The following is a 13,661-nucleotide window of genomic DNA, read 5'->3' as shown; positions in this document are numbered from 1 at the left end:
TGACCCGCTATTGGATCCACGGCCGGCTTTTGGCGGGGCTCTTGTCGAGACCGTGTATCAAAGGGTTGGCCGAGGTGGGCGAAATACTATTGGGGTGTGAGAGACAGATTAATACGGAGGTGTTGAGGGCCAAGTTTAAGGAGAACTGACATGTCGGTCAGTGAAGGGAAAATGAGAAAATGAGTTAAGCGATGTCTCAGATACTCTTGTCCAAGCCTGTCCTGGAGGCAATGACTGTTGGGTGATCATAATGATGATGACGATGATGATGATGATGATGCAAAGGGAAAGGGCTGACCGGCCTCCAGGCTTTCCCCTCCGACCGAGGAACGGGTGACCGAGCGATCCATGTTTAGCTGGTCGGTTTGGTGCAGTAGCTGCCCCGTTGTACCGTAAATGTGGTACTTGTGTAAGCGCTGCTTCTCTCCGGCCCATTGGGGGGTTCGGCACTATGACGCCTAGTTTTTCAGGCACACAACTGTAGCTACAGCTATCCGAATGACTAAGCCCCGGCGGCCGTGTTCTTCCCGCAACACACGTTCGGGCTCCGTTTTGAAGATCGCATACCAGCCATCGTTTCCAGATAGGCTCCTCTTAGTCCAATCCCTCGCTACCGCCTCCGACAGTTGCCTTTTCTGTTTGATCACACTCCCTAAGGTCTTTTCTATCCAGTTAGTGCTTCTCGGAGTCTGCGGGCTTATATTGCCGCCTTTATCCTACTGCTCTTCGACTGTTGGTGAGTCCGGAATTCCCATGCAACTATTTCCCTTGCGTGTGAAGCGCGGAATTGCTGAACTAGCCTTTTTGCGACCCTGCAAAGCCAGCACAGACAACGATAATTCTACGTGACTCACATTTGATTTACCTTTTTTTCCCCTGCGACGGAATGCGACATTAGCTTGTCGCCAGCTACACCCACGTTACTGGCTCTCAATTGTATGCGAAATAGGATATGGTTACGTCCACTACGACTCCCAACAAATTGTGAAGTCAACTCGCCGGCTTACATTGGCAAATATCTGTCACATAACTCCGACTTGTTCAATGCGAATTATGGTCAGTTGGAAGTGTTAACTTGCTTCTGAAGAATTGGCCAACCTCGGCGGCAAGGACTGTCATCTTTTCAGCCCGAATACGTCACTCTTTTAGCTGCGACGATATCATCATTCTCTCAACGAATCTCCTTCTCCGAACAATCACGATGGGACACATGAGCTACCCCTCCCAGATGGATAGCCCCTCCAGGCAACTCGTCCTGGATTTAGCACGGGACCTTGAACAGCTCCGCGTGCACAACACCGAGTTGAAGAAGGTCAAAGCCTACGAACGCCGATCCTTTTATGAGAATCTTGACCGAATCGATAGCGAACTTGAGGCCCAGCACAATGCGGCCCTTGACAAAGCTGCCGCTCTGCATGATCGCGTACTGGTGGAGGCCGAGGAGACGTTGCGCGCACACCAGAGAGCGGTAGAGGAGGAGCTCCGTCGAAAAGAGGAGGAGGCACGGAAAGAAGCGGAACGCATAGAACGAGAGAAGGCAGAGAAACTACGGCGAGAGCAGGAGGAGGCTGCACGGCGTGAAGCTGAGCGCAGAGCAGCCGAGGAAGCAAAGAAGAAGGCGGAGGAAGAGGCAGAGAGGAAGAAGAAAGCGGCGCAGGAAGAAGAGGCGCGGAAAGAACGAGAGCGATTAGAGGAAGAGAACCGCAAGCGTCAGGAGGAGACACGGAAGGCAGAGCAGGAGGCCTCCCAACGCCAAGCGGAAGCCGCACAGAAGGCACAGGCGGAGCGACAGCGGCAGGTTGGAGGCGCCCGTCTTACGGACGAAGAAATTAAGATCCAGGCCCGCTACGTGGAATTACATCAACATCTTAAGAAATTCCGGCAATACTTGAAGAACGAAGCGAAAACCAATGCCATTGTCAAGCAGAACATGGGCGATATGCGGCGAACGATCAAGAAGTGTGTTGGACAACTACGTGAAGGCAAGGGAGCCAACAAAACCCAGGTAAGTGTTTTGATTTGCGTCTGATGGATAGAAGAAGACAGCCAGCTAACCTTGCTGACTTCCACATAGCTTCAAGAGATTCGAACTACGCTGGAGAAAGCTGCCTCCATTGCTGAACCGTCGGTGGATGTTCGCCAGTTCATCGCTTTCCCGCCCGAGAATATTGCCAATTCCGACGATAACAAGGTGCCTGCCCTTTTAATCTACGCCTTGAACATCTTCTCCAAGTGCATGATTTCTTCCCTCATAACGGAGGCGTCCATCAACCTGGGCCATGCGGAGCCGGTCGGGATTGTCGCGGCCCAGATATTCTCCGCCGACGCCTTCATCTACAAGGGCTGCCACATGGTCGACATTCTATTGGCCAAGTACCGTGTCGTCTGCCCAGCGCTGTGGGGATTCCATGGCAGTGAGAAGACCGAGGGTGGCCGACGTGCCCTGGGTTGGTGGCGCGAAGGGCCGGACGGGCCGTACATCAGCGAACAGGCCCACGCCGACCGAATGACAGCTCTAGGTGCGGGTTATGCGGCCTTGACCCTGCGCAATTTTGGCAAAACCGCGCGCAAGAACCCTTTCCCCAACACCATGTTTTGGTATACCATGCACAAAATCCTGAATATTCCGCCGGCAGAGATCCAGGATACCCATGTTACCCTCCTTTCGGCTATGCTGAAATCGTCGGCCGAAAGAATTGTTGGTTTCTTCGGGCATATCGGACTGGCGCTGATGAGGAAGGCTATCGTCGAATTGCCCGACAGCTTGCCCCGGCAGAGCATGAGCGTTAACCAACTCAAGCTCCTCAAGGATTTGTATAAACGGGAGAAGAACATTTTGCTGTGAGCTGGCGGTTCACCAGAAGGTCTATTTTGGGTTGCGTTAGGTCCGAATTTGCCTCCGGCCTTATTTCTTTTAGCAAGGATGGGTGGCTCCACACCAGCTGTCAGGCTTCCAGATGATAACAGGCTGTTCCCGCACATCACATTTCCGGCATGGTATGACAGGCTTCTGACGCCGACCGAGAATTTTCCGGTGTCATGAGCACAAGGCCTGATCTGGAGCCTAAATAATGATGTTGATGACGCCTTTCTATAGTGCTGGTGCCAGTAGGCAGTTGATGCCCACCGTGTCGAGTACCTTGTACTGCGCGGTGGAAGATTCCTCTTTCTCCACTTAAAGCTTTGGGGATTTTAGGTCATTCCGCTCGGCGCATTTCACTACTATATTGTACATTATTTGTCACCGGCCCTACAGAAAGGGCTTTCTCTAGGTATACGAGAATTAAGCGGAAAGATTAGATGAATGTGACACAGGTGTCAACTCCAGTTATCCGCGGGTTGAAGGGAAGTTGGAAAAAAAGAGAGTCTGCAGATCAATCAGGATATTCATTTGGTGCAACCGGTACCTTTATTGCGGTAGGACCACCGCCGAGAATCATCCGATGGAAGACCGGCATCACATCACGCCACTGATGCGATGCATCCAGGGCTGCTCTCCGTCATTGCCGGCCCTTAAGGTTGTTCGAGAGCAAGGAATGTTCAGCATTCCATCTCGGTTTCCTAGCTCCGCTCGGCCCGTCTCAACCTATGGGGCTATTGCCGAGTCGATAATTGGCTTTCTCGCACGCCATCTCTTGACACATGCGGTATACACCACCAGCACATCCACCAGCATGACGCGCTAGTTTGCACCAGTAATTGCTTCTCTCGTCGACTGGCATTTGTTGACGTTACACAAGAGCAGGCTGGTTGCCCTCACAGCCCTGGATGTCGATCCACGCCATTCGGTATGACCGGCCCTGGGCCTGGTCTGCCAGGAGCTTGACTTATTGCCGCTCATTCTTCCGTATAAATTTGGCCTCCCACTAGCTTCCTAGCCATACTACATAGTCTCCTGTCTACAGACATCCGTCACCTGATAGACATGAGATTTAGCTACACACAATTTCTGCAACCAACTCAATTATGGCCGCCAACCTCCCAATCGAGCTCATCCTCTGCATCCTCGACCATGTCGATATCGAGACATACGTCGCTGCCCGCTCAGCATGTTGCTCATGGCGAAAAGCAGCAACAATGTCATCTACCATCCGGAACGCACTGACCGAACTCCCCGTGCCAATCCCCCCACGTGCTGATCCTCTCACAAACGAAGAATGGAATGCATACTTCTGCCAAATCGCCTGCCTGAACCTACTAGGCCACCGGACCCACATCGACAAAACCGCCTCCAGACGTGCCCTACCTGAGGACTGCACCCCTACCACAGTACTAGCAACATCCCAAGACGGTCAAAAAATGGCCACACTGAAAGGCGCGCGCACCACCATCTTCACCCGTCCGAACAAACATTCTCCCTGGGAATATACCCAAGCCTCAACACTCTACCCCCTCTGGACCTCAGTATACCGAGCCCTGATGGACGGAGGCAGCGCAGGCAGCGGCATGGCTCTCAACCCACGCTACGCCAAACACTGCATCGCCATCTCCTCCCAAGGCGACCTCCTCGCCGTCGGCCTAGGCAAGACCCTCCAAATCTACAGCCTCTCAGGGAACGAGGAAAACGGCATCTCCTCCCCAGCAGAATACACCCTGGACCAGCACGACGTCATCTACGCAGCCTCCCCAAGCACAGGCTACGAAGAAACCGACGGAGTCATCGACTCCCTCGAATTCACCGACGACGACACTCTCCTCCGCATCGCAATCCACCAAGACACAACAACCTTCCAACCGAATCGCGTGCGCTACGTGGGTAATCCCTCCGCCCTCCAACACCACCATCAGACTCAAACTCACACCCCCCTCCAATACTGGCGCGAAAACATCCACCACATCCACATCGACTCCGCCTCCATGGCCGTGACTCTAGGCGCAGGCGAAGAAAAAGTCCTCCTTCGAGGCTTGCGCCTTCTTCCATCTTCTTACAACCCGACCACAACAATACTACCTCAGAACCAATCATCACAGCCATCATTAACATCATCACACTACTTCACCGCATCCCTCCAATCAGGCCCCACATCCGCCTACTGCATCGGCCACATCGCCATCTCCTCCTCCCCTCCCACCTCTCAACAAGTAACCATCACCCGTCTCCTCCCTTTCCGCCAACATCACCACCACACCACCACCTCAGATCCAGCTACCGAGTCAACTACAACACCTCCATCCTCTCAAGATTCTACAACGGAAATCCCCCGCTGGAACCCCCTCAACCTCCCCACCGCATCCTCCAAATCCCCCCTCCTCTCCATCTCCCCAGACAATAAGCTCCTAGCTATCTACGAACCTGATCCTTCCCCTAAGGAAGTAGGTAGGGGTGGGATATACGTATACTGCATTGAGGAGCGTGGGTCCGTGTATACCAGCCACACTAAGATCAATGCTTCTTCTGCTATGGATACAGACCAACGACAAGTGAAACAACATTCTTCTGTTTGTCTTCCATTGGAGGAGGGGAATAATATCCTGCCTTGGTCATTCTTGTTGGATAATGTATCTGTGGATGTGGATGAGTTGAGAGTTAGTAAGGTCGTTGGTGATGGTAATGGTGGGTATTATGAGGTGATGGCGTTAGCGGGGAGGGATGTTTTGGAGTGGAGGATTCATTGATTATCTGTCTGTATGTCTATCTATCTATCTACCGCTTGATTACTACCTGGGGAGGGGAGAGTTTACTATTTTAAGAGGTTAGAACTGGTGGGATTATGTATTATGCATCTATGCATGTATGTATGTATCTAAGAACAAGTTGTGTAATCTGAAGGGTGAAAATGGAATAGAAAAGATAAGCATATATACTATTAGACATGTCCAATCAAGAAGTGAATAGAATAAGAAGGGTATCTACATGATACACCGTTGACTAGAATAGTAGCCAACAGCAAGGGGGTAAAAATGAAAAAAGAATGATGATGTAAGTGAAGTAAGGGTCTGAGTCCTCCTGCAAATGGTGCATGCATCTATCTCCCAGAAGGGAATCCACACACACAGACACCATTATGAGATAATAATAGTCTGCGGATGCATGCAAGGAACCACAAACGAGTGACACGTTGGAATTATTTAGACAGGAAAAAAAAAATAAAATAGCACAAAAAATGCAGAAACTTGTGTACAGATTTGCGGCAAAAGTACATTTCAACAGGTGTGGTATCCAGTAGGACGCAGGAAGAATGGTGATATGGTATATTAACGAAGGAAAGAATATCATAAATCCACTGCCGTTGAGCAAAAGTATGGGGAGGGGGAAATATCAATGAACTTGCTCAAACCAAACAATCAGCAAATGAACATGTCAACTGGCACGAAGTATGCAATATCAAAAGAGAGGTCGATGTAGGTAGAAGAGGGGGAAATGCATCATAATGTAACAGTATCAGTCATCTCCGTATTGAGACAACTTGAGACAACCGAAAATTCAAATGTCTATGGACATGAATGAGAAAATGGTGTATAGACAGTTTATGCTTGTATTTGCGGTCCAAATGGCCCGTCTGCCGTGTCCCGAGGTGATTCCGAGACTAAACCATCCGCTGTGCTTTCCGCGTCCTCTCCAAAGGAGTCGTGGGCATAATCAGCAGGCTCCGCATCGTGATCGTAACTTGACCTACGGAGCAACGGAGGCGTACTCGGCGGCTCTCGCATCCTGCTTCCACGAGCTGGAGCGGCCTTGGGCGTCGTGTCGTAATTCCTTAGAGGCCGACTCGCCGATGGACGCCTGGAACCCATCGTCGCGGAAGTACCAACGGCCTGGGGTGAAGCCTGTCGAACACTGGAGGCCGGAGGAGTCAAGAGGCCTGACAAGAAGGAGCTTGCATTTCCGGACTTCGACGGCGTCTGTTCGGAAACATGTGAATTGGAAGTATCTCTTCCCTTACGCCAGTTGCCCCATGCCGCTGCAGCTGCGAGAGGAAGATTCCGCGGTGACGCAGTCAACTCTGCCAAGGAGGAGAGGCTAGGAAAACTGTGTCCGGAATGGATTCTTTCTCTTTCCTGTTGCTGCATCTGCAAATTGGCCTTCAGACGGATAGCGGCATCGCGGACAGCATTGCGGTCGAAGGAAGGTTGCGACACAGTGGTGATGATGTCCTGGAGGTCATCAATGCGAACACCCAGGAGTTCACGCAGCCAATTGATTTCTGTGTCCTTGTCTTTGATCTTGTTTGGGGCGTCCTTGTCAACGGCAGCCACTTCTTGTTCCAGCTCTTCGATGCGAGTTTCACGCTGCTGCAACTGATCCTGAAGTACCAAGATTGACTCCCTCAAGGCTTGAGGCGAGATCTTCTCAGGCATGGTGGATCCCTCACGGAATGCCAATGAAGGCGAGTTCGAGTGCGCAGGTGCCATCGCAGGCGCTGCCTTGGCAGATTGAGCGGCCTCGGCAGCAGCACGGGCAGCGGACTGTGCAATTTCGAGCCTCTCCTCGAGATGATGAACCCGATCCTCCAAGTGCTTCACCTTGTCATCGGACAAAGCCAGGCGGTCGAGCAGATGGGATTCCGTGCGCTGTCGATCTTCAGAAGCATTGTGCAGCGCACGCGCATGGCGTTCTCGAAGGTCATTGAGCACCCGTTCGTGCGTCTGCCGTTGTTCTTCCACCGCCAGTTCCTTAGCTTGGACAGCAGCAGCCAGATTGTTGGCCCTGGTTTCATTGGCTTCTTCCAACAGCATCTCGTAGCGCTCCCGGGCAGTGTCACTTTCCATTCTGACGTTGTCCATTTGACTCTGGAGGCGAAGGATTTGTGTTTCCAACTCAGCACGGACAATGTTAACCTGGCTGTTAGCAGCATCCAGATCCGACTCTAGCGAGTTCCTAGTACGTTGAATCTCAACGCGACTGCTCTCACGAGCCTCATGGAACTCCCGCTCAAAGCGAGCCGCCTTAAGCTCTAGATCATGGTTTTCGAGCCGCAGATTTGCGACGAGCTCTTCGAGCCTGGCATTCTCCTGCTGAGACTGGCCAAAGATGAACTTCAACTTGGCTGCCTCGCGCTCCTGTGCTTCAAGCTCATTAATATCCTCCTCGAGCTTTTCACGGAGCTTCACCTCCCGACCATAGGCTGCACGAAGCTCATTGTATTTGGCGTTTAATTTTTCCTCGCGTCTGCGCCAAGAAGCCTGGTCACGGGTAACGTCACGAGTCACGGTTACCATCTCATCCTGAAGACGATCAAGCTTCTCGCCGAGATTGTGTCGGATACTCAAGCCATCCTCCAAGCGCGTCTTCAACTGGCCAATTGTACCCCGTAGTTCCTTGTTATCCGCCTTGACCTGCTCAAGTTCAGCCCTAGACTCCTCGCTATCGCGTTTCCAGTTGTCGCTCGAAACGCGGTACTCATCCAGGGTGCCCTGAAGTGCGATGTTCTTGGAGGAGAGCTCAGCAAGAGTGAACTGGAGTGTCTCTTGCTCTTTCTCAAGAGAGTCGGCTTTATGCTGGATGTTCTCGAAATAAGGAATCTTTTCAGCCTTGAAGTGGAGCAAGCGGGACTCGGCGTCCTCGGCAGCTTCACTATGGCGTGCAGCATCCTCCTCGGCGACCTTCAGAAGCCGCTGGAGTTCCGCAACAGAGTCCATAGCCTCTCGCCGAAGCTTGTACTCCTGATCGGCCCGCTCATCAGAGAGCCTAAGCATATTCTTGAGACCATCGATTTGGAGCATAAGGCTTTCAGCACCGATCTCCTCTGCTTCAGAGGGTCGCGAGTTCTGCTGGCTCAGTTGGTTTGAGACCATGTCTTGGATCATTGTTCTCATCTCGTCCACAGGATCTTGCGACAGCTTCTGTACGGTCAAAGCCTGAAGAGCAGAGACGCTTTCACGAAGCTGTACGAGCTCGGAAACTGTTTGGTCCCTCCCTTGCTCACTATCGCGAGATGCGAGTGCCTCCAAGAAGACAGTCTTCAGCTTGTCAAGTTTCTCCTTCTGGCGGAGGTACGACCTGGTACTGTATGACGCGTTCTCATATACATCATCCTCATCATCAGCGTCGCTATTGTCACCCTCAACAGATGCGCTCCACTCCAACTTGGTGCGAGGGCCGGGTGCGATAGACATGACAGACTCTTGAATAACACCAAGCGCACGCTCAAGCGGCGTTAGTCGTTCATCGATGGCAGAGCCGACGAGGTCGTTGATCCGACGGTCAAAGAATCTGCTCCGGTTTGCCAGCTTCTCATCCTCACCAGATGAGATCACATCGTCCCAGTCACTGATGTGATCATTCTGGTTGACCAGATGCCGCACAGGAGAAGGAATGCCAGAACCGACTCCCTTGGAGGGGGAGACAGAGAATTGAGATTGAGCATCGAAGTCGAGCTTAGGTACATTCAAGGTGTTGGCCATCAGGCCACGTCCAGGGCTCGGGCTAGGAGCTTCGCTCCTGATGTCGGCAGGAGCGTGTCGCTTTTCTTTAGACGGATGCAGGGCAGACTCGGGAATGCGATCACGAGGTTGAGGCGTGCTCAGACGTTCAATTCCAACATCCGAATCATCATTCAACTGCTCCATGATAGCATTAAGCTCCTCATCGTCAGGCGAGTCCTCGGCCTCATCAGCGTGGGCTTCAGATAGCATAGGCTCACGCTTAGGTGAAACCGGAGCTTTGGAGGTGGCATCGCTCTTCCCATCATCCACCGGTTTGGGGGCAGGCGTCGGTTCCCCAGCAGTAGCCGGCACATATTCGGGAACAGAGGCTTTGAACTGGAAGGGCTTCGCAGTGGGTGACAGGAAAGCGTGCTTCTGGTTATCTTCGGTAGACCCTTCCTGCTCTTTGTTGCCAGCATTTCCTCCTTCGGCGGATACCGACTCTGACTTAGGCTGTATGTCGGTAGCCGGTCCTGACTCCTGGACTGCTTCCGTACTCTCGTTCTTCTTATCAAACGGTGTCCAGGTCGACGCTTCACTAATGGGGGTATCTTTCCTTTCGGCGAACTTGTCATCCTGAATCGAGACAGGCTTCTGAATTGCTTCATTGCTGTCTCCACCTTCTGGCTGTACGTTTTCTTTGCCTTCAGCGGGCACACCGTGTGCGCTAGACACTTGCGATTGTTGAACGTTACCAGACTCTGCCAATGCGTGCGACATGCTGAACTGGGCCTCTCCATCCGATGCTTCATCGCCGCGACGTGCACGCTTATGGCGGTCAGTGCGGACTGGGCGTCCGTTGTCGTTTTCGGCCTCCTCTTTACTGCTCTTGTCCTCCGCGGTCTCATCCGGCCGCACGATGGGAATGGCCTTGGACTTCTTGGAGGCCTTTGATGCCTCCGAGACATCAACATCGTCAAATATTTTGGTCCTGCCATTTGCAGTTTCCTCAGAATTCGTAGCGAAGCCACTTCCAGTAGGGTTGAAAGCAGGAGCCGCGACATTGAGAGAAGCGGTCGAAAACTTAAACTCGCTGGAGCCAGTGTCTTGTGTGGTCGTATCGTTGGCAGCAGCACTGGGCGTGAAGGGGGGTGCGGTAAGGTTGAAAGCGCTAGCGGAGGGATTGAAGTTGGGCACAGAGCCAAATGTGAACATGGGGTTTCCAACAGCCGAGGGTTGGAAGGCGTTTTCTTGGAAGGGAAATTGCTGTGATGGGATTGAGGCAGTTGGGTTGAACTCCTTCGCATCGACGTTGAAAGTAGAGGACGAAAGCTTGGAACGGTGTCCGCCTGTATATGAGCCAGCACTGGGCTTCGGCTCATGCCACGGTATGTTATTCGCAAGCGGACCATGTCGCTGAGGCGTTCCAGAAAGACTCGGGTTTGTATCGATATCCGAGCCATCATGGACGTTACCTGCTGCGTAATCGCCGCCGTAGAACTGGTGCATGTGCTGAGGATATTGTTGGGATGCAAGAGCGTCCGCCCCTGGGAAAGCCCAACGAGATTGCAGGAGCTCAGAACCATCGAAATTGTGAAGAGCCGGCTCACGATCACCTTCATCAAGCTGCCGGTCAATAGTTTCCTCCAGATGATAGCTAGGCGGGATTCTGTCCAGGCCCTTCTGTAGCGTTTCGCTCAGATTATGACCACGGTCGTGGCCACGAGGGGTAGGCTGCGCGATCTCAACAGTAGAGGCGTGGAAGTGATCAGGTCCCTCCGTTGGGGTGCGAATGGGACGTAGCAGCTGGCCTTCAGTGACGTGATCCTGCAGCTCATGACCACCGTAAGCCTCCTTCGGTAGGCCTGGCTGTTCGTTCAAGCCAGGGTGGAAGGCACCCTGCTCGTTCAATGGTGACACGGGAGACAAAATCGAGCCCAAGTGAGGAAGCGTTCCAGGAATGGATGCGGCGGGACCTGCTTGCCGCGCATTAAAGAAACTCTGAGGAGTGAGCGAGCCCTGAGCAGGAGGAGTAGGTTGAAATTGCATAGGGTATCCAGGAAGTAGGTTGTTTTGGTCGACCCCGAGGAATGGCGTCTGAATGCTGAACTGCGAAGCCGGGGAAGCCAGAGTCCCCAGACCGGCGGGGTTTGCTGGCTGGCCCAGCTGCGGAGAGAAATGATGAGACAAAGATAAAGGATTGCTAGCTGCTGACCCTGTCGGGATCGGTGGCGACGATACAAGACCGGGGAAGGGGGCCATCTGGCTCATAGTAGCGGAGGCCGGGGATATTGAAGGTTTCGGTTCATCCAAAAACACACCCAGGGCACGCAATTTCTCTTCCTGAAGATACGCAACATATGCATCCCACTCTGCTTTGTCAGGAATGCTGACCCCATACCTCCCGTCCTGTCTTTCCTCCTGGACCTCTGCCGGGTCTGGGAAAAGCGGACGACTGAGGCCGCCCAACTCAGTATCAAACACATCCTCCGATCCGACGCTGAATCCACGGGTGTCGTATCCCTGTTCTTCCCAGTCTCTCAACCGTTGTTTGACATCTTCCACCGTCAACAAACGGTATCCAGAGTCCTTTGTGCCTCTTTTGTCGTCACATGGCAGCGAGATGAAGCATGCTTTCCCACGCCAAACGATCTTCTTCCTCACTCGTTGTGTCGGCGTTTGGCTGTTCCTGTCGAGCGCTGGGCTTTTCACGGCTTTCGGCTCGGTAGGAGTATCAAGTCGGTCCGTAAGGGAAGGGTCTGTCGGGGTGGGAGGAAGCGGCTTTTCTATCGTAGGAAGTGCCTTGTTGGGCCCCTGTTCCACAAGGGACTGTGCTTCTGTTGAATCCATTGTGATCGGCTGAGGGTCTTTATCGTATGCGAAACCCCAAAAGTCCTCCTGTCGAAGTGTATCTGCTCGCTTGTGAAGATAATCTCTCGTCCGTTGGCGTGGGAGACTGCCTTCCCGGCGAGCTGCTCTTCGATTTACGAAGTCAGCGAGGGTGGGAGTCTTCAGGAGGTCCTCGTCGCGAGGATCTTGTTCCAGGCCAAGCCAATCGTCCGATGCGTCCTCTGCGAAATAGTTTTGTGCCGTAATAAACGAAGGTGCCTCACTACCCGAATCGTCGCTCAACCAATTGCTTCGTTCGGTTCTGGGCTGACCGGTGAGGTATTGATTAATCCAATCTTGCGTAAAGTCCTTTATCGACTTCCCACCTTTCCTACCAAAAATGTCTCGGGCTGGAGACCGGCTGGAATTACCGCTGTACAGTTGTCTCGCTGAGCTGTCCCGGGCAGACGGTCTTAAGAGCTCGGGATTGTTCGATTCGGAACCGTTACGGATGCCACTGCGCATCGATACCGGAGAGCTATTTCCGGAATCACGATCGACAGGTCCGGCTTGACTCAGTGACCACGACAGTCTTCGAGGACTTGGTGCAGCATACGGTGAGCCCCAGGCGGTGGTATAGTAGATACTACTTTCCGCTCTTCGGTTCTCCGGCGAGGTTGACGAATCCCAGGCGGCCCGGTATGTGGAGAAAGTAGGAATAGTATTCGGGGGATTCGGGGTGACGCTGCGGCCCCGTGGGGAGCTCGACCGGCCAGGTGATCCAGCGGCCGAGAGACTCGACGCTCCTGGCGTTGCGGAAATGGAAGTCAATGGCACCGTCAGCAGGGAATCGTCACGGAGGACGGACGGATCTGTAGGGTGCTGCGGCGAAAGCGCCGAGTTGGCGGAAGATGCGGAGGGACCTAGATCTAAACGTACAACAGCATCGAGATACGATTAGCCTTTGGACTACTAGATTGGAGGTGTGACGGGAACGAGGAAGATGACTGGCAGGAGACACCGCCATAGGGAGGTGGATTTGGGGGGGAGAGAAGATGAATTGGAAAATGTGGGATTGATGCAGCCAAGGTAACACTTCGACAGGCAGACACACCTTCCGTTTCGACTCCTGCAGCAAGCACTTGCTTGCTGCTCCCCTTATCGTCCAGAATGTTGAAGCATGGAAATCAAAGCGCTGAGACCGAATCCACCTCGCCGATGAGCTGTGATCGACACACGAAAGGAGGGGGAGGGACGAGACAAATCACACGCTTGGACGAGAGCGCGATTGGGGGGAGAAAATGCGACCAGTGAGTGGTACCTATAACACCGTGGAATTTGGGGGGGAGGGAGGGTGGAGGGGGAGGAATAATCTTCAGGGGCGGTGGGTAGTTCCGAAAGAAGATCCCCAAACAGACATCCGCGGCTTGCGGGCGACGGATCAAGGACAGAAAGAGAGAGAGGGAGAGAGAGAGAGAGAGAGATTGAGATTGAGAGAGAAAGCGAATGGATGAACAACAGATCAC

At 53.0% G+C, this 13,661-nt stretch overlaps 5 protein-coding genes across 5 annotated transcripts; 3 read left to right on the top strand and 2 right to left on the bottom strand.

The window, feature by feature from the left end:
• The first annotated feature begins 335 nt into the window (after positions 1 to 335).
• On the top strand, positions 336 to 1,025 carry BO87DRAFT_8148 (uncharacterized protein). Its single transcript, XM_025629590.1, has one exon. It carries the CDS (start codon positions 499 to 501, stop codon positions 847 to 849), a length of 351 nt encoding a protein of 116 aa, XP_025485343.1. The 5' UTR covers positions 336 to 498; the 3' UTR covers positions 850 to 1,025.
• A 176-nt stretch (positions 1,026 to 1,201) lies between these two features.
• BO87DRAFT_296753 (putative RNA export mediator Gle1) lies at positions 1,202 to 2,845 on the top strand (the record flags this gene model as incomplete). The annotated part of the gene is made up of 3 exons (XM_025618997.1): positions 1,202 to 1,577; positions 1,698 to 2,005; positions 2,075 to 2,845. 3 exons carry the CDS (start codon positions 1,202 to 1,204, stop codon positions 2,843 to 2,845), a joined length of 1,455 nt encoding a protein of 484 aa, XP_025485342.1.
• Positions 2,846 to 3,826: 981 nt separating this feature from the next.
• On the top strand, positions 3,827 to 5,830 carry BO87DRAFT_8255 (uncharacterized protein). Its single transcript, XM_025629604.1, has 2 exons — positions 3,827 to 5,499; positions 5,521 to 5,830. Exons 1-2 carry the CDS (start codon positions 3,967 to 3,969, stop codon positions 5,614 to 5,616), a joined length of 1,629 nt encoding a protein of 542 aa, XP_025485341.1. The 5' UTR covers positions 3,827 to 3,966; the 3' UTR covers positions 5,617 to 5,830.
• A 1-nt stretch (position 5,831) lies between these two features.
• On the bottom strand, positions 5,832 to 6,343 carry BO87DRAFT_8154 (uncharacterized protein). Its single transcript, XM_025629591.1, has one exon. The coding sequence runs from the start codon at positions 6,215 to 6,217 to the stop codon at positions 5,870 to 5,872; it is 348 nt and encodes a 115-aa protein (XP_025485340.1). The 5' UTR covers positions 6,218 to 6,343; the 3' UTR covers positions 5,832 to 5,869.
• Positions 6,344 to 6,468: 125 nt separating this feature from the next.
• Positions 6,469 to 13,162, bottom strand: BO87DRAFT_348161 (putative myosin class II heavy chain (MHC); the record flags this gene model as incomplete). The annotated part of the gene is made up of 2 exons (XM_025620959.1): positions 6,469 to 13,064; positions 13,132 to 13,162. 2 exons carry the CDS (start codon positions 13,160 to 13,162, stop codon positions 6,469 to 6,471), a joined length of 6,627 nt encoding a protein of 2,208 aa, XP_025485339.1.
• Between the last annotated feature and the right edge of the window lie 499 nt (positions 13,163 to 13,661).

The sequence above is a fragment of the Aspergillus neoniger genome (assembly GCF_003184625.1).
Source record: "Aspergillus neoniger CBS 115656 unplaced genomic scaffold BO87scaffold_1, whole genome shotgun sequence".
Taxonomy (NCBI): Eukaryota; Fungi; Ascomycota; class Eurotiomycetes; order Eurotiales; family Aspergillaceae; genus Aspergillus; species Aspergillus neoniger.
Note: the sequence above shows the minus strand (reverse complement) of the source record. Positions and strands in the feature narration are given on the sequence as shown.

Coding starts and splice junctions, on each gene's coding strand:
- BO87DRAFT_8148 (XM_025629590.1), top strand. CDS start 499: ATGACTAAGCCCCGGCGGCCGTGTTCTTCCCGCAACACACGTTCGGGC.
- BO87DRAFT_8255 (XM_025629604.1), top strand. CDS start 3,967: ATGGCCGCCAACCTCCCAATCGAGCTCATCCTCTGCATCCTCGACCAT.
- BO87DRAFT_8154 (XM_025629591.1), bottom strand. CDS start 6,217: ATGATATTCTTTCCTTCGTTAATATACCATATCACCATTCTTCCTGCG.